At 44.1% G+C, this 20,477-nt stretch overlaps 2 protein-coding genes across 4 annotated transcripts in view; one reads left to right on the forward strand and one right to left on the reverse strand.

The window, feature by feature from the left end:
• LOC134755754 (solute carrier organic anion transporter family member 3A1) overlaps positions 1-9,696 on the forward strand; it is a 70,595-nt gene extending 60,899 nt beyond the window's left edge. For both annotated transcript variants that reach the window (XM_063692323.1, XM_063692322.1), the window contains 8 exons: positions 751-952; positions 1,290-1,462; positions 1,785-2,013; positions 2,492-2,683; positions 2,801-2,949; positions 3,437-3,570; positions 6,653-6,874; positions 7,198-9,696. In XM_063692323.1, the coding sequence (XP_063548393.1) occupies positions 751-952; positions 1,290-1,462; positions 1,785-2,013; positions 2,492-2,683; positions 2,801-2,949; positions 3,437-3,570; positions 6,653-6,874; positions 7,198-7,437 (1,541 nt within the window). In that variant the 3' untranslated portion in view covers positions 7,438-9,696. The remainder of the gene's footprint in view (positions 1-750; positions 953-1,289; positions 1,463-1,784; positions 2,014-2,491; positions 2,684-2,800; positions 2,950-3,436; positions 3,571-6,652; positions 6,875-7,197) is intronic.
• Positions 9,651-11,245, reverse strand: LOC134755797 (peptidyl-prolyl cis-trans isomerase-like). 2 transcript variants are annotated; one of them, XM_063692402.1, is made up of 3 exons: positions 11,063-11,245; positions 10,423-10,988; positions 9,651-9,775 (listed from the first exon to the last, which is right to left on the reverse strand). In XM_063692402.1, exons 2-3 carry the CDS (start codon positions 10,985-10,987, stop codon positions 9,735-9,737), a joined length of 606 nt encoding a protein of 201 aa, XP_063548472.1. In that variant the 5' UTR covers position 10,988; positions 11,063-11,245; the 3' UTR covers positions 9,651-9,734. The 2 variants fall into 2 exon arrangements, with proteins under 2 accessions (XP_063548472.1, XP_063548473.1); XM_063692403.1 differs by lacking the exon at positions 9,651-9,775 and having other exon boundaries at positions 10,312-10,988; positions 11,063-11,242.
• Positions 11,246-20,477: the final 9,232 nt, after the last annotated feature.

Here is a 20,477-nt window from a genome sequence, read left to right on the forward strand (position 1 = left end):
TAATAGGTTTCGGCACAGTATTATAAATTTTGCTTAGCATATAATAGGAGTTCTTTTTAAATAGACTCAAATTTGCTGCTGGCATGTTCAAAGGTTTTTGTGTTTTGGTTTAAATATGCCTATACATTTTATATACTTTCATAACCGGGAGGTCAGCACACTACCTAGCTACCTACTTTTATATTTCTTAAGAAATATTAGGTTCCATTACACTCAGTTCTCAACTTTGAGGAACTAAATGTACGATGATTTGCTAATTATGGCATGTATTATAGCTTAAGTTATGATGCCACTCCGATAGCTCGGGCACGTAGTCCGGATGGGTGAAGATCGTGCAGTCTGGAAAGCGTACTCTGGAGAACCAAATGGCCGAAGACCGTCTGGTTGCCCTAGGTACCGCTGGAGAGACGAAGTACAAAAAGACCTTAGCGAACTCGGCGCCGTCGACTGGACAGAGAAGCATGGCGCTCTTTTGTTGTCGGAGGCCAAGATCCACTTCGGGTCGCTGCGCCACAGCAGTAAGTAAAGTAAGTAAACAGTGGTGGCTGAGTAGTCCATGGATCTAACTTTCAACCCAGAGGTCGTAGCTACGAATCCTGGCTTGTACCAACGCTAATGATTCCAATGATTTTTTGGTACTTATACAGAATATCATCTAAGTTTTCGGAGCTATCGATGCGTAAAATCTATTCTACTTCACGGAAACGCATGCATCTCATTCTTTGTTATTCTATAACGAAATATTCCCAGGATCCATTGCTATCCCCGGAGCATGCATCGGTATCTTCATGGGCGGCTGCCTGCTGAAGCGGCTCGAACTGCGACCCAAGGGCGCCGTTCAGTTCGTACTGATCTCCAACACCATCTGCCTTTCCTGCTACGCGCTGCTGTTTTTCCTTGGCTGCGATAACATCCAGATGGCCGGGACTACTATTCCGTATACGAATGCCAGGTTAGTTAGCATCGATACCCCAGTTCAGGGGTCAGGAAACTTATAAGAAATAGAACCAGCCGTAGTAGGAAACTCAAAGAGTCGCAAATGTTGTTTTTAGTGATTTAAGAACATAGTGTAAATTCGTTGAGTGACGAAGCCGCATGCGGTTTACGAGCCGTGGTTTGCTGACCCCTGCTCTAGTTGTTACTTACACACAACAGTGTATCACTAATTTGGCAGATAGCTTCCTAGCCCACGCTGTTTCAGTTGTTCAGGTAGTGTTTGTGTATTTGTATGTTGAAAATTGTAATTATTTTATGTTTTACTAAATACACACGTGTATTTGTGTTTATAGTAAACTGGAGCCGTTCAAGGTGAACCTGACAGCGGCGTGCAACTTCAACTGCCTGTGCACGGAGACCGACATGGAGCCGGTGTGCGGCAACAACGGGCTCACGTACTTCTCACCGTGTCACGCGGGCTGCTCGGATTCCTTCTCCTCACGATCCAACTTTGCCAACTGTGCCTGTAAGTGAACCCACCGTTTTTCATAAATAGGTTATTGTAAAAACTGATACCTTTAAACTTTTCTGTAATTTGGAACTAGACTAGCAGCGTCACTCTCAAACGGGGCGATGTTCGGTTTTAGTTTTGGAGCATCCAAGTCCACACGAATGGCACCTAGTTTTATTTTAAAAAGTCTAAAGTGTTTCTGATATTTGGGCTCTTTGCTAGTTCTGCACTGGACACAAATATTATGGTGCTTTGGTCTTTTAGCGCTACGTGAGGTAGCTCACCACCACAGTCGTAACGCATGCCGTCGATATTACAGCTTGTTTATGTTCTATAGGCGTGGCGGGCAACGCGCGCGGCATGCCGGGCGTGCTGAGCGGCGCCTCCGCGGCCGCGCTCACCGCCGCGGGCGCGCGCGAGTACAGCGAGGTGACGGTGGTGCCCGTGGCCACGGCCGGCGCCTGCAACCCGCCCTGCAACACCATCTTCCCCTTCCTCGTGCTGCTGTTCTTCATGACCTTCGTGGTGGCCGTCACGCAGATGCCGTTGCTTATGATAGTGCTCCGGTAAGCGTTCCGAGACGGAGTTATTGCTGCAAAGTGGTTACTTCAATCACCAATTAATTGACCATACGCTTTTCTCCAAACCCAACCTTACAGAATTTTTACTTTTGACGGGTCAGTCAATCATCATGTCATTTGACATTTTTATGAGATCTCATCTCGATCTTGCGCAGAAACTTTCACTAGATATTAAATTCAAAAGCGACGTGACACAACCCTAATCTTCGCGATAGCATTATTAAAGCACATTATAGACTATAGTCTGCATCTTCTCAAATGATTTTTACGCCTAAGACGGTAATCTGTTAAACAAAAGCCATTGTGTGCCATTGAGTCTGAGCGCGTTCTACGGCCATGGCACGCGTATGAATATTGAGGAATTTCGTTTTTAAGAAACGGGAGATTGTCCTACTATACTTACTTTACTCGGACTGAACTGAACTGTAAATGGCATTAGTCTAAATAATGCCCTCTTTTCCAGGTCTGTGAGTGAGGAGGAGCGTTCGTTCGCGCTCGGCATGCAGTTCGTGATATTCCGGCTGTTCGGCTACATTCCCGCGCCCATCGTGTTCGGAAACCTCATCGACTCCACCTGCATCCTGTGGAACAAGTCGTGCAGCGGCGAGACGGGCGGCCGGTGCTTGCTCTACGATATAGAACAGTTTCGGTTTAGGTACGCTATTTTGTCTTTGTAGTTAGATCCTATTGTTTTATGGTTACATGTGCAAGTTTTTGGTCATTATTGACTAAATTAGTTTAGAGAACAAAATTGAATAAGACTGTGTTTTAGATACGTTGGTCTCTGCGGCGGCATCAAGATCGTGGCCCTGGGCATCTTCCTGGCGGACTGGTGGCTCGTGCGCCGCCGCCGCCACCTCGAGCAGGCGCCGCCCGTCGACGCGCGCGACCTGGCCGGCTCCATCATCAGCCTCGACAAACGTAACTACCCATACCGACCCACTACACGTCTACCTAACCTACTGGGCACCCAGTGTGCGTGTGCGTGGGCCTATGCGGCGTTTTTGGCTATTTGATTTAGTACCAAACTAGAATTTCTAATTTACTATATGGCGACACGGGACGTTGTTTCTATTGACCCCACGAAGTTTGCGTAGTGGATATACGGCATATACGCCAAGCATTCCGTATTGCAGACGATTTGTTGTGTAACATATGGAAGTCATCGTTATTGGTGGAATTGACGCGACGGACATGGTCTACTGCAGGCCTGACAAAAGAAGTTTGCGGCAAATGGTACACCCGGCCGCAAAATTACATAGCCACATTATGAATTAATTCATTTATTTGCAGCTCGAAGTACTTAATCGCCTATCACGTTTATATTTCTGGTAGCCCTAATTACCTACTTCTACCAGATTTTAATAATAACCATTCAGTCGTATAACGTATTTATCGATAATTTCAGTATTCGAAGAGTTGCCGTCGGCGGACAACGCGAGCGGGTTCCGATCGGGGCTGAGCTCGGCCGCCACGTCGCCGCTCGACGCCGACGCCGAGCCCACGGCCTCCATCCAGCGCACCGACTCGCAGTACTCGCAGGTATGTTACTAATGATACCTACTACCCACGTCGCCGCTCGACGCCGACGCCGAGCCCACGGCCTCCATCCAGCGCACCGACTCGCAGTACTCGCAGGTATGTTACTAATGATACCTACTACCCACGTCGCCGCTCGACGCCGACGCCGAGCCCACGGCCTCCATCCAGCGCACCGACTCGCAGTACTCGCAGGTATGTTACTAATGATACCTACTCTACCCACGTCGCCGCTCGACGCCGACGCCGAGCCCACGGCCTCCATCCAGCGCACCGACTCGCAGTACTCGCAGGTATGTTACTAATGATACCTACTACCCACGTCACCGCTCGACGCCGACGCCGAGCCCACGGCCTCCATCCAGCGCACCGACTCGCAGTACTCGCAGGTATGTTACTAATGATACCTACTACCCACGTCACCGCTCGACGCCGACGCCGAGCCCACGGCCTCCATCCAGCGCACCGACTCGCAGTACTCGCAGGTATGTTACTAATGATACCTACTACCCACGTCACCGCTCGACGCCGACGCCGAGCCCACGGCCTCCATCCAGCGCACCGACTCGCAGTACTCGCAGGTATGTTACTAATGATACCTACTACCCACGTCACCGCTCGACGCCGACGCCGAGCCCACGGCCTCCATCCAGCGCACCGACTCGCAGTACTCGCAGGTATGTTACTAATGATACCTACTCTACCCACGTCGCCGCTCGACGCCGACGCCGAGCCCACGGCCTCCATCCAGCGCACCGACTCGCAGTACTCGCAGGTATGTTACTAATGATACCTACTACCCACGTCACCGCTCGACGCCGACGCCGAGCCCACGGCCTCCATCCAGCGCACCGACTCGCAGTACTCGCAGGTATGTTACTAATGATACCTACTACCCACGTCACCGCTCGACGCCGACGCCGAGCCCACGGCCTCCATCCAGCGCACCGACTCGCAGTACTCGCAGGTATGTTACTAATGATACCTACTACCCACGTCACCGCTCGACGCCGACGCCGAGCCCACGGCCTCCATCCAGCGCACCGACTCGCAGTACTCGCAGGTATGTTACTAATGATACCTACTCTACCCACGTCGCCGCTCGACGCCGACGCCGAGCCCACGGCCTCCATCCAGCGCACCGACTCGCAGTACTCGCAGGTATGTTACTAATGATACCTACTACCCACGTCACCGCTCGACGCCGACGCCGAGCCCACGGCCTCCATCCAGCGCACCGACTCGCAGTACTCGCAGGTATGTTACTAATGATACCTACTACCCACGTCACCGCTCGACGCCGACGCCGAGCCCACGGCCTCCATCCAGCGCACCGACTCGCAGTACTCGCAGGTATGTTACTAATGATACCTACTCTACCCACGTCGCCGCTCGACGCCGACGCCGAGCCCACGGCCTCCATCCAGCGCACCGACTCGCAGTACTCGCAGGTATGTTACTAATGATACCTACTACCCACGTCACCGCTCGACGCCGACGCCGAGCCCACGGCCTCCATCCAGCGCACCGACTCGCAGTACTCGCAGGTATGTTACTAATGATACCTACTACCCACGTCACCGCTCGACGCCGACGCCGAGCCCACGGCCTCCATCCAGCGCACCGACTCGCAGTACTCGCAGGTATGTTACTAATGATACCTACTACCCACGTCGCCGCTCGACGCCGACGCCGAGCCCACGGCCTCCATCCAGCGCACCGACTCGCAGTACTCGCAGGTATGTTACTAATGATACCTACTACCCACGTCGCCGCTCGACGCCGACGCCGAGCCCACGGCCTCCATCCAGCGCACCGACTCGCAGTACTCGCAGGTATGTTACTAATGATACCTACTACCCACGTCGCCGCTCGACGCCGACGCCGAGCCCACGGCCTCCATCCAGCGCACCGACTCGCAGTACTCGCAGGTATGTTACTAATGATACCTACTACCCACGTCGCCGCTCGACGCCGACGCCGAGCCCACGGCCTCCATCCAGCGCACCGACTCGCAGTACTCGCAGGTATGTTACTAATGATACCTACTACCCACGTCGCCGCTCGACGCCGACGCCGAGCCCACGGCCTCCATCCAGCGCACCGACTCGCAGTACTCGCAGGTATGTTACTAATGATACCTACTACCCACGTCGCCGCTCGACGCCGACGCCGAGCCCACGGCCTCCATCCAGCGCACCGACTCGCAGTACTCGCAGGTATGTTACTAATGATACCTACTACCCACGTCGCCGCTCGACGCCGACGCCGAGCCCACGGCCTCCATCCAGCGCACCGACTCGCAGTACTCGCAGGTATGTTACTAATGATACCTACTACCCACGTCGCCGCTCGACGCCGACGCCGAGCCCACGGCCTCCATCCAGCGCACCGACTCGCAGTACTCGCAGGTATGTTACTAATGATACCTACTCTACCCACGTCGCCGCTCGACGCCGACGCCGAGCCCACGGCCTCCATCCAGCGCACCGACTCGCAGTACTCGCAGGCATGTAACCGCCATGTTAATCCAAATCCCTCATACTAATGAGCCAATGGTTGAACCATCAACCAATATCCAGATTTCTGAAAGGATAGTATACCTTACATGTGATTGGTCCTCTTCATGCCCATGTATTTTGATTCGTCTGCCTTACAGCAGATGGCGTCTCTAAAGATAACATATGAATAAATTAAAAAGTTCAATGAAGTAGTTTATTGTATTTAATTAATTTAACAATAAATGTTACTTAAATAATTTAAATTAATAAATATTATATTATATATAATATTACATTTTTGCAGTAGTAAAGCGTGAATCAAAACTAGACGACTACTAGTTTACTAATTAAAAGATAGATGGCGCTCCGACTCCACTGTCGCATTCTCAGTGCAAATATAACGCGCGAAATTCAATCCTAAGAGATTCAGTAATTTCCGAGAGAATAAATAAATAAATGTTGATGTCAGTCTGTTACAAGTTATCGTAAAGTACCTGTTGACATAAAAAGCCACATATAACTATAAAATACTACTTACTATTTTGCTGTAACTCAGAGAATTAATTACTTACATCTACTCGCAGGAATCGCAAACAGCTCGCAAGAGCTCCCGCGTGCTGGTGGCGTCGCGGCACCTCCGCAACGACTCCAAGACCATCCAGCTCGAGAACACCAACTACAAGTCGCACTCGCGCTCCGGGTCGCGCGACCTCAGCCTCGACCAGCTCAAGCAGCTCGCGCTCAAGAGCGTCGAGAACCTAGACCTCAGCGTGCTCCCGCTGGCACCACATTTATGTGGCGACGAGGTAAATGCTACTGTTTTTTCTTGACACGATTAACTGGTTGACTTAATGTACCTAACGAGAATATTTACTTTTGACGGTATAAAAATAAGGACATTAGATATTGGGTTTTATAGGCCACGGACCGAGCTAACTTTGTAGGGACAGAGCGTGAAACGTCAATTTTAAATTACTATGAAAACATAACGTTTCTAATGGCACTCTCAGACTTTCTCACGTCAAAGTCATAACACAGATAGTTATAAGTCAGGACTAGTCCGTTTCATAATCGATTCAACAACCTGATTAAATGGTCAATAAGTAAATGTGAATTAATATTTTTGAAGGAGAGCAAGCGGTTGCTGGAGTCCGGCGCGCTCCGCCACCGGCGCACCGGGTCCCGGGACCTGCGGCCGCCGGGGGGAGGGGGAGGGGGAGGGGGGGCGCCGCAGTCCCGCCACAAGCGCACGTCGTCGCACCACATCACGCTGGAGCCGCACGAGCTCAGCCTGCAGCTGCAGAAGGGCCGCAGCGTCGACCAGCTCGCTCCCTCCCAGCCTCGCCCGCCGCACGACCCCTGCGCCTGAGAGGGACACATTAATCCACCGATAACTCATTTCTCCTAACGTGCCCGTAAATCTGAAAGCTGTTTTCTGTCGTAGATGTTATATATAAAAAAAAACTATATTTACTTCTAGCGGTAGTCGTTTCCTTCAGCAGAAAATGTCTTTCGACGGATGTGAGCGCGTTAGAAAAAGTGCGTTTTCTGTGGTCCCGCTTCCGAGCGTATAGTGATATTTAGTGAAATTTGGGCTCCGCTCGAACTCCTATCCTGTCGAATAGTAGCGATAGTACCGAATGAGTGATTTGGATCATATCGATGTAGTTACGACGCTTTAAAGAGATCTATCTCTGTAGAAAACCCCCCATAGAACTATAGTGAACTCGATCGATCGGGAGCCGCTGAGAATGAAATTTAAGAGGATATACCGCAGTTTTAATGTACGCATTCTCTATACAAATGGTAGCCTTTCAATGTAAACTTATTTAAAGAGTTACAGTAGGCGTCGATATCATATCGGTTAATAAATAAAACCGTAAGAATGGTAGTTTGGGACTGCGATATAAACTTTCCCCGTGTGCTTGTGTTAGGGTGGTATTGCATCTGTCCAATGTGTATTTGCGTCTCAAATTCTGCTTAGTGAGAGAGTGAGACGCAATGCACATTGTACAGGTGGAATACCAACCTTAGATATAAATACTCAGTATATTTACACTCGGGTTTTCACCGTAGCCGTTCTTACATATAAGGCTAAGGATTCACTAGCTAGGAAATAAATGTCGAGAGATATCTCGCGACATGACACAATATGCCAGGCAAAATTTTGTCAAGACGCTGTTTTTTCTAACGTCTTATGACATGACGCCGACATTTGGCACGGGACTACATTTGTCCCCCCCCTAATGACTTCTTGGCTTAATAGTTTTAATTAATTAACGACCTTGTTCATAGATTATTGTTGATAAAAATAAGAAATACTTCAGACGTATTCATGTCAATGAGTTGCATAACAGATACGATATGCATTCACTTATAACTACTTTATTGAATTGGTATGTTAAATTGTAAATATTATTTTCTGCATTAATGCAATGCACTATTTACAGACCATTTAGATATATTTTGTACTTAATATTATCAACATATTACTTTTCATAAATATGAGAAGACTAAAATGAAACAATATAGCACATGATAGATGGCTTAGTGCTCAATCATATTAATTACCCTTTTTTTTCTTACAATAATTATAACTTTATTTATGCACAATAAACAGCTTTTATTGGTTAATTATTGTAATTAGCATGATTGTGCTTTAGACCATCTAATTTCTGTTGTGATATGCCCACACAATAACTGCCATTTTGTTGTTTTTTTTAAATCAAAATATTACATTAAAATCACAAAGTGCCACATGACCCAAAGTTCAAGTTCTCTTTTGATTGCTGGCCTACAGCTTTTGTACAAATATAATCTATCCTGCCTTCTTCTATAATTGAAACTTCTGTATGCACAAACAATAAACACTACCTTTCTTTTAAAATTGTAAAGCACAATATTTTACACTGAAACTGACATCATTACATTCCTCCCTTAAACTTATAAAAAAAAACCTCAACATTTTCAATGCAATAGGCACCAATCACAAGCTAAATAATAAAGATGTGAAAAAAAAGATATGTATATGTCAATGTTATATTTATTTAATATGATCTCAAGATGGTGATGACTGCTGGTTATAATTTTGATTGTATAACTTGATGTACATTTGTTTATGATTTTTTATATTTAAGTTGTAAATATTATTTTTATATTTAGATAATGTTATTTAAAAAAAATTAAGTAGCGTTTTGATGGCTCACTTCCTGTAAATTTTATATGATAGTAAATCTTATTAGAAAATATGTTCTACAAATTTTCTTTGGTGAGTTAAACAAATGTCAATTCTTGGGCTGATGTGTTGAAATAAATAATCAATTATTATGGTAGAGTATTATTTTATTATGGAACAAGTATTTTAAAGCAATATATATTTATGGCAGAAAAGACAAAGGAAGTTAGTAAGTCATCCATGTAATATATTTGTTAAAAGAGATAAATAGTTTGATATGAAAGTGTGTTTTATCTAAAAATGCCTTATTACAATAGATGTTTAAGACTTGATACTGACTTAGTTGTATTTGTAAAGTTGTTATCTGAATCTTGGAAGGGAATGGTTGAAGATAGCAACTACAAAACTAATTTGTTGCATTTAGAGAATAATAAAATTGCATACTTATTTTAATATCTTGTTTAATTTAAATTCTTAGAAGACTTGACAGATCACTGAGCCTTCTCCACAGCAATCTCTTCTTCCTTCTCTCCTGATGAAAAGAATAGAGAGAACTATTTATTATTTATTACTATTCAGCTCAAACACATACTTTTTACTGCATGTGACCTAATTAGCTATACTTATAAAAGAAATCCACATTTACTAGCACAAAACTTTATGAAAGTATTATTTTTTTACTAAGGTGGACTTGACACAAAAAGGTTCCTGTTAAACTATGAATAGGTTCTGAATAAAGAGGTATTGGTATGATGGTCGCTAATGTGAGGAAAATAGAAATTCAAAATTCTACTCCCTTTCCACACACCAGACAACAGTGAAAGAAGTATCGGTTTGAGGGGCCTGCAAGGAGCCAAAGCCAACACAGAGACCTCTAGAAAATGAAATGAAATATAGGAGGTACGGCCTGTGTCATGGGACAGCAACAAGTTATAAGGTTAAGGTTGTGAGGTTTAATGGAATCTAAATCTAGTTATGGGGTACAAGGATAGACTAAATGTTGGGCTATAGGGTCAAAAACTAAAGGCCTGCATAATAAAATTATAATGACTGGTAACAAAAACAACATTCTACAAGATCTACACTTTACTCAATAGTATACTTATTCTAGACTATTAACATAACAAATGACATGATAATTACCTTAACTGACTAACTGTAACACTTAATCTAACTCACCACATTCTTTGACAACAACTTTCTTGGATACTTGCCCACCCTTGGAACCCAACTTTTCCATCTTTTGCACAGTATCCATCCCCTCAACTACAGCACCAAAAACAACATGCCTGCGGTCCAGCCAGGGAGTGGCGGCAGTTGTGATAAAGAACTGAGAACCATTAGTATCGGGGCCAGCGTTAGCCATGGACAGGATTCCGGGGCCGGTGTGCTTCAGCTTGAAATTCTCATCCTTGAAGGTGCGCCCGTAAATGGATTTGCCACCAGTACCATTATGGTTAGTAAAATCGCCGCCCTGGCACATAAAACTGGGAATAATTCTGTGAAACGAAGAACCTTTATAGCCGAATCCCTTTTCTCCTGTGCAAAGTGCTCTAAAGTTTTCTGCCGTTTTCGGCACGTCTTCAGTATGAAGTTTTATCACAATTCGGCCAAGAGGCTCGCCGTCCGCAGTGATATCAAAGAAAACCTTCTTTTCCTGTTGACTTGAGGCATAACGCAGAGCAGCAGCTGAATACACTGTGCCGTTAATAATAGAGCGCCGTAACATAGTCGCGACCGACATCCTGAAATTAATAATCATTTAACATATTGTAATTCGTTTGTGGTATAGTATCATGTTCACCATGAATGTTTTTACCTTAAACACGTTGATGTTCGGGACTTCGGGACACTAAAGCAAAAAATACGACCAGTCTGCTAGCGATATCAATTTATCAATTCGAATTCGAAAAATTATAACCTAAAAGTATCCTCTCCAATCACACCTAAATTGACAGCTCAAGAATATTAACAAATTGACAAGTTTAGTGAAGTAAGTGGCATATATGAGTGGCATCCACAGACTAATAAGAGATACTGGTGGCATCAAATCAAAGATCAAACAAAACCATGAAACAAAACAAATGTCAAACAGAAAAATATTAAAATGAGGGCTACTCTTTGGCGTGTCTTTGGCTAAGGGGCTAACCATGGGCTAACGCGTATGAATTCGCCGCTAGGGGCGCTAGTGTAGCTGGTGGTCTTTTCCATAGTTCGAAATGTCAAATGTCACTTGTCAAGTTGTCACTTCAATGACTGACAGCTGTGCTTTAGTCTTTTGGACCACCCTCAGAATAATGACTAAAGCATAGAAGTCGGGCACTCAGAATAATGACTAAAGCAAAGAAGCCGGGCAAAAATAAAAGCTTGGTAAAAGATATCGTATTCACAACACGTTATTACTTTTTGTCTATGAGTGAGTGAGACAACAATCCGCAAGTTCTTTCGTTTTTTTCAGTATTGTCATAAGATGAACTGAAGGAAATGTCAAATGGTCCTATGTGGTTCTATAATATAATCCAGCCAAATAAAATATAAGTTCGTTATTTCACAGGTAGGTGTCAACTGTAACAACTTGACATAGTCGTATTATTTTAGTTGAAATATTTCGGGATGTTTCAGCGGTCATCTTGGTTTATTTTAATTATATTCTTGCTATTCCTGAAAGATTGTTGGAAAACGTGTTGAGTTTTTATTTGTAATGGTTTGAAGTTCCCTTTGTGATAATGTCTTGTGTGATCGAGGGCTGTAATCGCATACAGGAAGAAAAGAAAATACGCACGAACCGATAACCTTTAATCGGTGAGTTTTGTTCAATTTTGAAGAAATTAATTTATAGGACCTGACCCTAAACATAGAAATCGATATATTGTTTATGTAATTATTACTTGCATTCAAGTTGTAGCGCCAGCTAGCTCGGGGTTCGATGACGAGGCTATATTTTAAAGTGAAAAGACACACATATCAGATTAAAAATGTATTCTGTTAAGTATTGCACTGGTAGCGTACACAATGGGAAAACTTAAGAGTTAAACACTGATTACTTTTATGAATTAACAAAATAGTAGATAGAGGTGTATCAATTGTACCGCGTCGGTTGCCGGACTGCGCGGGAGCGGCGGGAACGTATCTGTATACGGTCGCTCACGCGCAGCGCGTTGCGATTCGGAGTCGTGATTGGCTCATGGGGTGCAGCAATGAAGTCGTCCAATACGCGAGCTTGGCTTGACGTTTGTGGTTGGCGCGTTATACACTCCCCCTCCAAGTTCCCAGAACGACCCGTTGGGGACTTGGTAACATTATCATCTCGCGCTAAGTTACGAGGGCGACCACGTAGTCGCCGTGGTTGGACAGGCACCGAAGGAATACCTTGACCTGGTGTGAATGGTGTCAAATCAGAACTATGGTATTTACCCAGGTCGGTATTGGTTTGTATGTCAGCTATAACATAAGAAGTTGGACTAATTACTTTACTAATGCGATAGGGACCATCCCGTTTTGGCATGAATTTCTTTGTTAAACCTTTAGAAGCGTTACTAAGCAAATGAGTGTCTACCAGAACTAGGTCATTAACGCAAAACAAAGGTGACTGCCGTCGGTGCTGGTCAGCGTCGCTTTTCTTGTTGTCCTGCTGCCGTTCAGCTCTCTCCTTTAAGACACACCAGTTTTCAAGAAACTTATTTAAGTAAGGTGTGATTTGTGGCAGAAAGTTTTCTTTCTGTAGGATGGCCTTTAAATCACGTTGGGCATCAAACGGAGTCCTCAACTCTCGTGCGAACATCATATGCGCTGGACTGCATCCAGTGGTGGCACATAGAGCACTATTCATCGAAAACCTGATCTCTGGCAGGAACTTGGGCCACGCACGATGATTGTTCTTCACTAGGATGGAGAGTTGAGTCTTGAGGTCTCTATTCTTGCGTTCTGCAGGGTTGGCCTCAGGATGATAAAGTGGTATTAAATTCTGTTTGATTCCTAACAAGAACATAGTCTGCTGCATAACAGCTGAGACAAACTGAACTCCATTGTCAGAAATGACTCTTCTTGGGAATCCATACCGTAGGAAGTACTGCTCGATCAGGGCTGGAGCGCAGACTTCTGCTGTGGCGTCCTTGAGGGCTATCAGCTCAACCCAGCGTGTAGCTGTATCCTCGATGAGCAGCACCCATTTCTCCCCATTATCTCCTTCAGGTAGAGGGCCAAAGAGGTCTATAGCTAGCACCTCTCCTCTTTGATTAAGCACTGGGGTCTGTAGTAGTCCCATAGGCTTCTGGTTACTTATCTTGTAGCGTTGGCATTCTTCACATTGTTTTAGATATTCCGTGATGTATTTGCGCATTCCTGTGAAGTAATACTTTTGACAAATGCGTGCGAGAGTCCTTTCTACGCCCTGATGACCAGCTGTTGGGGCGTCGTGGTACTCTTTTAAGACGGCCTCCTTCATAGAGTTGGGTACTACCAGCTGAGCTTCCTCCGACTCAGAGTTGGGATTGTAATAGTAGAGGACCCCTTGGGCCATGACATATCCTCTCTCTAGCCATCTGGTTGAGTTAATGTGATCAGAGTCTTCCAGGTCTTGAACAATCTTGGCGACTTCTGGATCATTGAGCTGAGCAGTTCGTAGTTCCGTCGCGTTAACTTGTGGAATATCAAAAATAATAGAGCAGACTCCACATTCTTCTTTGGAGTTTTCATCGCAGACCGGTCGACTCAATGTGTCTGCTATGACGTTGGCCTTTCCAGGTGTATATTCATATTTGATGTCAAAACCTTGCAGTTTAAGTGCCCACCGGATAAGGCGACCACTTGGTGACTTGTGAGTCAACAGCCATTTCAACGGCTGATGATCCGTCTTCACTAAAACTGTATGACCATCAATATAGGGCCGGTACTTCTCAACAGCCCAGATCACAGCCAAACACTCTCTTTCAGTTGTACTGTAACGGCGTTCTGCCGGAGTGAGCAGCCTGCTGGCATACTCAATGGGACGCTCATCATGGCCTTTGCCTTGCATAAGGCAAGCTCCAAGAGCATAGTTGCTCGAGTCAGTCCGTAGAATAAAATGTTTGCTGTAATCCGCTTGCACCAGGATTGGAGCAGAAGTTAATCTGGTTTTGAGCTCCGTAAAGGCCTGTTGTTGCTCATCTTGCCATTTCCATGGTTCATTTTTCTTGGTAAGCTTGGTGAGCGGCTGAGCTACCGCTGAGAAATTTGGAACAAATTTTCTGAACCAAGCGCAGGTCTGGAGAAATGTCCGAAGATGCTTGAGGTTATTAGGCTCCTTCATGGCTAAGATAGCTTCAACTTTCCCATTATCTGGCTTTATACCGTCAGGGGTGATGAGGTGTCCAAGGTACTTGACCTCTTTGCAGGCAAAAACACATTTCTCTCGGTTTGCTCTTAAGCCAAACTGACGTAGTCGGTCAAACACAAGTTGCAGGTCTTGCAGGTGTTTCTCGAAACTGTCAGATATCACCAGGAGATCGTCCAGGTAAGCTAGAACTGTAGTATTTTGCAAGCTGGCACCGGATTTGAATTTATCCATCAACCGCTGGAAGGTTGCAGGTGCATTCTTTAAACCGAATGGCATCCGTACAAAACGGTAGGTACCGAATGGTGTGATCACCGAGGTCTTATCTCGATCAGCTGGATTCACACTTACTTGCCAGTATCCGGATCTCAGATCTATGGTACTTATGTAGCAATGTCTTCCGGTCGACTGCAGCAGCTCATCAATTAAGGGTAAGGGATAGTTATCTGTCTTTGTGATGCTATTCAGCTTTCTATAATCAGCACAGAATCTGACAGTATTATTCTTCTTAGGGACAAGAACTGCCGGTGAGGTCCAAGCAGATTCACATTCCTCTATTATCCCTTCCCGGAGCATCTTCTCAATCTCCGCTTTCATTATTTCCTTCTTTGCAGGTGTGAGCCGGTATGGAGGTACAGATATAGGTGCATGGTCTCCAGTGTCAATATGATGTTCAACAATTGGAGTGGGCGCTCCCCCTAGACTGAAGACTACACTATTTCTCTCTAACACTTCGGCTAATTTAATCTTTTCACCTTCGCTGAGCATTGATCCTTCTTCAGCATGAAGTATATTGCTTGTAGCAATTGACAATTGCGTTGGCATGTCAGATTCATACTGTATGGGATACCTCTCACCACCAGGAAAACACCAATTATGGGTATCAAAGTCCAGGTTGAGGCGAGATGCTTTTAGAAAATCGATTCCCAGTAAAGTTTCATTTTCTTCAGCTTCAGGTAAGATCAGGAACTCTTGAGGTATTACTCTATCCTTCACTTTGACATCTAAGGTAATATTGAGCACATTTCTAATTTGAGGTAAACCATCAGCGAATCTCACTCTCATTTGCTTCTCGCAGAACTGTTGCTTTTTCTCAAGTAACAGTGAGTAGAGCTTCTGACTTGCCAAGCTTCTCTTTGCACCAGTATCCACTAAGGCAATACCTTGCATGTCCAGGATTCCAATCCCTAAAATTGGCCGCTGATGTCTATTTGTGTATTCCTCATAAGTGTCAAATAAATCCAACACGGGGTCCTCAGAGTCATTCTGGTCAATCTGGGCTCCAGGTGCAGGCTCCGTGGAGTCCTCAACCTTCTGGTTTGTCCCTGAAAAATTCACAGCTGAAAATAGAATTCCCTCACAAGGTGTGGTTGACATACTGGAATTATCTATACTGTGACCCAAAGATGACATACTGTAGTTAGTTATACTGTGACCATTCTTAATACTGATATCAGCTGTTCCAAAAACAGCTGTAGTCAACCTAGATTTGGCGTCAATGACCTGCTCTGGCAGCACAGGGATGTTACTAATATTATTTGATACAGTGCAAAATGACATTTCCTTACTATGGGAACTATTTACTTGCTTATCACTGTTATCAATAAAGGACTTTGCAAAAAGTGTGCACGATTGTTGAACAACTACGGGGTCGTCCTGGGAGCTGTCGGCGGCGCGGGGCGTCACCGGCCTTGCTACTAAACCGTCACCAAAAAAATTTGCAGGAAGTGCATGTCGAAAATCAGTGAGAGACAAAAAGGTCTCGTCAAGCTTCTCATTTTGAACATAAGGTATAGTGTTAAGTGAACTACTCACCGGGGAGAGCTTCTTAGACTGCTTACCAGTGCCCTTTAACCCTGGATTGGACGAATCCATGCTGCAGTTGACAGTATAGAATGTAGCATTACATTTTTCGCAATTTGCGCGTATAACACCAATTTGACCACATCCATAACAACGTAAAACATTAACATCTGATGCGTTATTATTATTATTATCGTTAGACGTGCTAGAGTCTTTACTTAACTTTCTACATTCTTCTTTTACGTGCCCGTAACGTTTACAATACCCGCACTTCTTACTATACGACTTTTTCGCGGCGGACGCGTTATTGTTATTATCACTGTTATCATCTGAACGACGCGGCGGAGGCGCGCGGGGCTCGCGGGGCGGCGGCGCGGCGCTCGCGCTCGCGGCAGCGCGCGGCGGCTTTGACACGGCAAAGGGAAGACTCGACGAGGCGTGGCTCACGTTCTTGGAAGCGGCGGCCTTTGTATCGTTCGTACTCTCGTTCAACGATTCTTCGACAGCGCGCGCCTTTTGTAACAATATCTTAAACGTTGCGCACTCTTCCCTCTTAACACGTTTACGTATTCGTTTGTGTAGAAGTCCGTACACCATGTCTAACTGTATTTTCTCAGTTAACTCGTTGCGCGGCAATTTTGAAAACAGCGCTCGACACTTCGCGACGTAAATATGAGTGTTTTCGTCGCCTTGAGGTGTAGCAAATAAGTCGCGGTAAATGCGCGGCGGAGCTCGGTTGTCGCCGTAGGTATGGCGCAAGCTGTCAATTACTTCGGCCCATGAAGTTGTCTCAGGTTTTATGCCCTGCCACCAATCTGCGGCTGAATGCGTTAATAGCATAGATAACCCTCGAATGGCGTTATCGTCCGAGATATTTGCACAATCTTTGTAGGCTTCAATGGCGTCAATAAAACCTTCGATGGACTCCTCTGAATTTCCAGCGAATCGAGCTTTGCAGCGAGAGAAATTTCCTCCTTCTACTGGAAGCGGAAACGGTGTCGATGTAGTAGACGACGACGGGTGCCTAGAGGTTGTGATGACGCTTTCCAGCAGTTCCCTGAAGGCGTTGGTTTGCGACCGTTGTAACGACTCCACTAGCGTCGCGACGTCATCTCTGGTGAAAGAACCTTCTCGAGCGGGCTCGAGGTCATCTGGCGTCGGCGTCGACACACGTCGATTTCTCCTTGATTTAGGCGGCATTTTATTACACTATATTGTTTATTTTAACGAATCACGGCACAAATGTTCACTTTTTCACTATAGCCTCACACTTGGGCAGCCATTTTGTAGCGCCAGCTAGCTCGGGGTTCGATGACGAGGCTATATTTTAAAGTGAAAAGACACACATATCAGATTAAAAATGTATTCTGTTAAGTATTGCACTGGTAGCGTACACAATGGGAAAACTTAAGAGTTAAACACTGATTACTTTTATGAATTAACAAAATAGTAGATAGAGGTGTATCAATTGTACCGCGTCGGTTGCCGGACTGCGCGGGAGCGGCGGGAACGTATCTGTATACGGTCGCTCACGCGCAGCGCGTTGCGATTCGGAGCCGTGATTGGCTCATGGGGTGCAGCAATGAAGTCGTCCAATACGCGAGCTTGGCTTGACGTTTGTGGTTGGCGCGTTATAAAGTCTATATAGATTTTTGCATAAATTTTCGAACTTTTCTGCTAAGTATGAAAGGTTATATTTTTGGCATAGTGATGTATCGACCTCAGATCAATAACCTATACATGATCAAACGAACTTCAAAGTGAAGTTCGATCAGTATTATATGAGTAAGCTTCATTCGAAGATATAAAAACCAGGTAGTCCTTTAACCTACTAGGCAACTCATCGCATGTTTAAAGTGGGTTGCAAAAACTTTAACTCAAACAGGTCTATCCCTACTTTTCCCCCTAGTCTTCATGGGGCGCGCGGCTTGCCGCCATTGCTCATTATTTTTAGAGACTTTACTTTCTAAAGCAAAACTTTCTTTCCGGGTATAGGGGAGGGAGGGTAGTTATATCTTCGAATGAAGCTTACTCATATAATACTGATCGAACTTCACTTTGAAGTTCGTTTGATCATGTATTATATTTCTCAAGCTTCATTCTTCAGATATAAAAACCAGGTAGATGTTAAGAGTTGAAAGTTTTGCTGCATTCTTTCCCATTATCAATATTATCATAGCATATTTATTTCTGAAAACATATTTGTATGAATAATTATCTACCATGTACATATGTGTATGTTATACACAAGTTTACTGTTCCAATTGAGTTATAAGGCATTGTTAAGAAGCACGGGAAAGTTTAGCAATGCAGGTTCAAAAAGGTATACATATATTAGGTATAGCCAGGTTGTATATATATATATATATATATACTTTCACGTATTAGGATATTTAAACAAAATCTAATTTGTTCTTCATAAAACCTAGTTGACTAAGATTCCATACAATTAGTGGTCAACTTTGCATTAAGTTTAATTCGATTTGAAAAAGTTTAATACGAGTAAACTCATAAGACATATGTCCTTTTGTGAAATGTATTAAAATTCACTGGCAGTGCTTGTCCGCGATACGGAATTTTTGAACGCTCAGAACAGTACACTATTGATGACAAGATTCAGGCTCGTCTAAGTGTAATTATCTACGAAGATAAGACGTAATTTAGGCTAACGATACAACCCAGCGTTACCTCCAGACAGGGTGGGATACGCTGTGGCTGTGATGTCTTTCCCCGCGTCTTGACGCTTATGACGCGTAGGCCGTGTGATGTCTGTCTCACGCCGACTCATCCTGTTTACGATGATCTCTGAGCAGACGACGACAATGAGAAAATTCAGTTATTAGGCGTGTGCACGCGCAAATCGGCTTACAGCAGCTCCTGATCAACGAATAGTGACCCGACGTGCAATGGACAAAGACTCACGCGGCCTAGCGCGTTTTCGAGAGCTTCAACTTAACAAAAAAACATGTATTTGCTCGAAACATGTCTAACGTCGTTTATATTTTGATTTTTATCAAATTAAAAAATCCACCACGTTCCTGAAATCTAAAAAATATATGAACGTGCATAAATTATGCTTTCTGTTCAGTTATTAAGCATAAAGCATGTCATATGTGTGGCATCACCAAAGGTATTCTAAACAAAAATAATTTATAAGACTAGCAGTCTACTCAGCTTTCGAAGTAATCTTTCAAATAAGATTGTAATTTACTCAAACTCAAATGTTTATTATTGCGCTCATATTACATATAATGAATGGTCCAAGGTCCATTAATGGTAACAGAATATTTATTTATCATTTAATTATATGTACGTACCTAATGTACATATATTCGAGCTATTAAAATGCATAATAATATCCAGTTAAACCTGAGTAGGTAAAATCAGCGTTTAACAAACATCATTAGGAATTAATTTAGTATATATTTATAAATAGCTGCATGTGACGAGCACCTTTAAATAGAATATATAAATGATATGAACCTTTTTTATTTTATTTAAATTACTATTATTGACCGCAAGGCGCGATTGACCATATTTTCACAAATAATGGTGTAGCGGCTTCTATTCTCGCAACGCGAACGGGACAAGCACAGCAATCAACCACGCAATCAATAAAATGAAATGAATATCAATCCACAGAAATTCAGATATTAAGCATCAAATCTAAAAACTTATGCCCTCCATTCAAGTATTCGCTCTGCAAGGAACGAAAGACTGTGCGACGTAATGTTGTATATTTTTAAAATGTAAACATTAAAGCCGGAATAATAATAAAAATTGCCTTTGCTGTATTGCTACTATGGTTGTATTGTTGAGTTCAGAAAACAAATATTATATTAAGTGGATTCATCTTAATATTTTAATCCATGACTTTTGTCATGAATGTGCTATATTAATGACATAGCGGTATTGCAAGTGGTGGGTCCCCACCAACTACAGTTACTAAACTTATAATATCAAGGCACATATATTTTAAACTTGGCAAAAACGTATTGCATGGTAACATCGTATTGATGATGGCTGAAAGAGTATCGCGACCGACACATGAGAGTTGAACCATAGGTGCATTAGTCATTTATTGATTTTTTACGGTTTCTATTAGCTTCTTAATTATGTA

This window comes from Cydia strobilella, chromosome 3 (assembly GCF_947568885.1).
Source record: "Cydia strobilella chromosome 3, ilCydStro3.1, whole genome shotgun sequence".
Classification (NCBI taxonomy): domain Eukaryota; kingdom Metazoa; phylum Arthropoda; class Insecta; order Lepidoptera; family Tortricidae; genus Cydia; species Cydia strobilella.

What these genes read in the sequence shown, in the direction of transcription:
- LOC134755797 (XM_063692402.1), bottom strand. Translation starts at nt 10,987, where the DNA reads ATGTCGGTCGCGACTATGTTACGGCGCTCTATTATTAACGGCACAGTG. An exon ending in AGTTGTTGTCAAAGAATGTG is followed by an intron (nt 9,776 to 10,422) that starts GTGAGTTAGATT and finishes TCTTTTCATCAG; the next exon opens with GAGAGAAGGAAGAAGAGATT.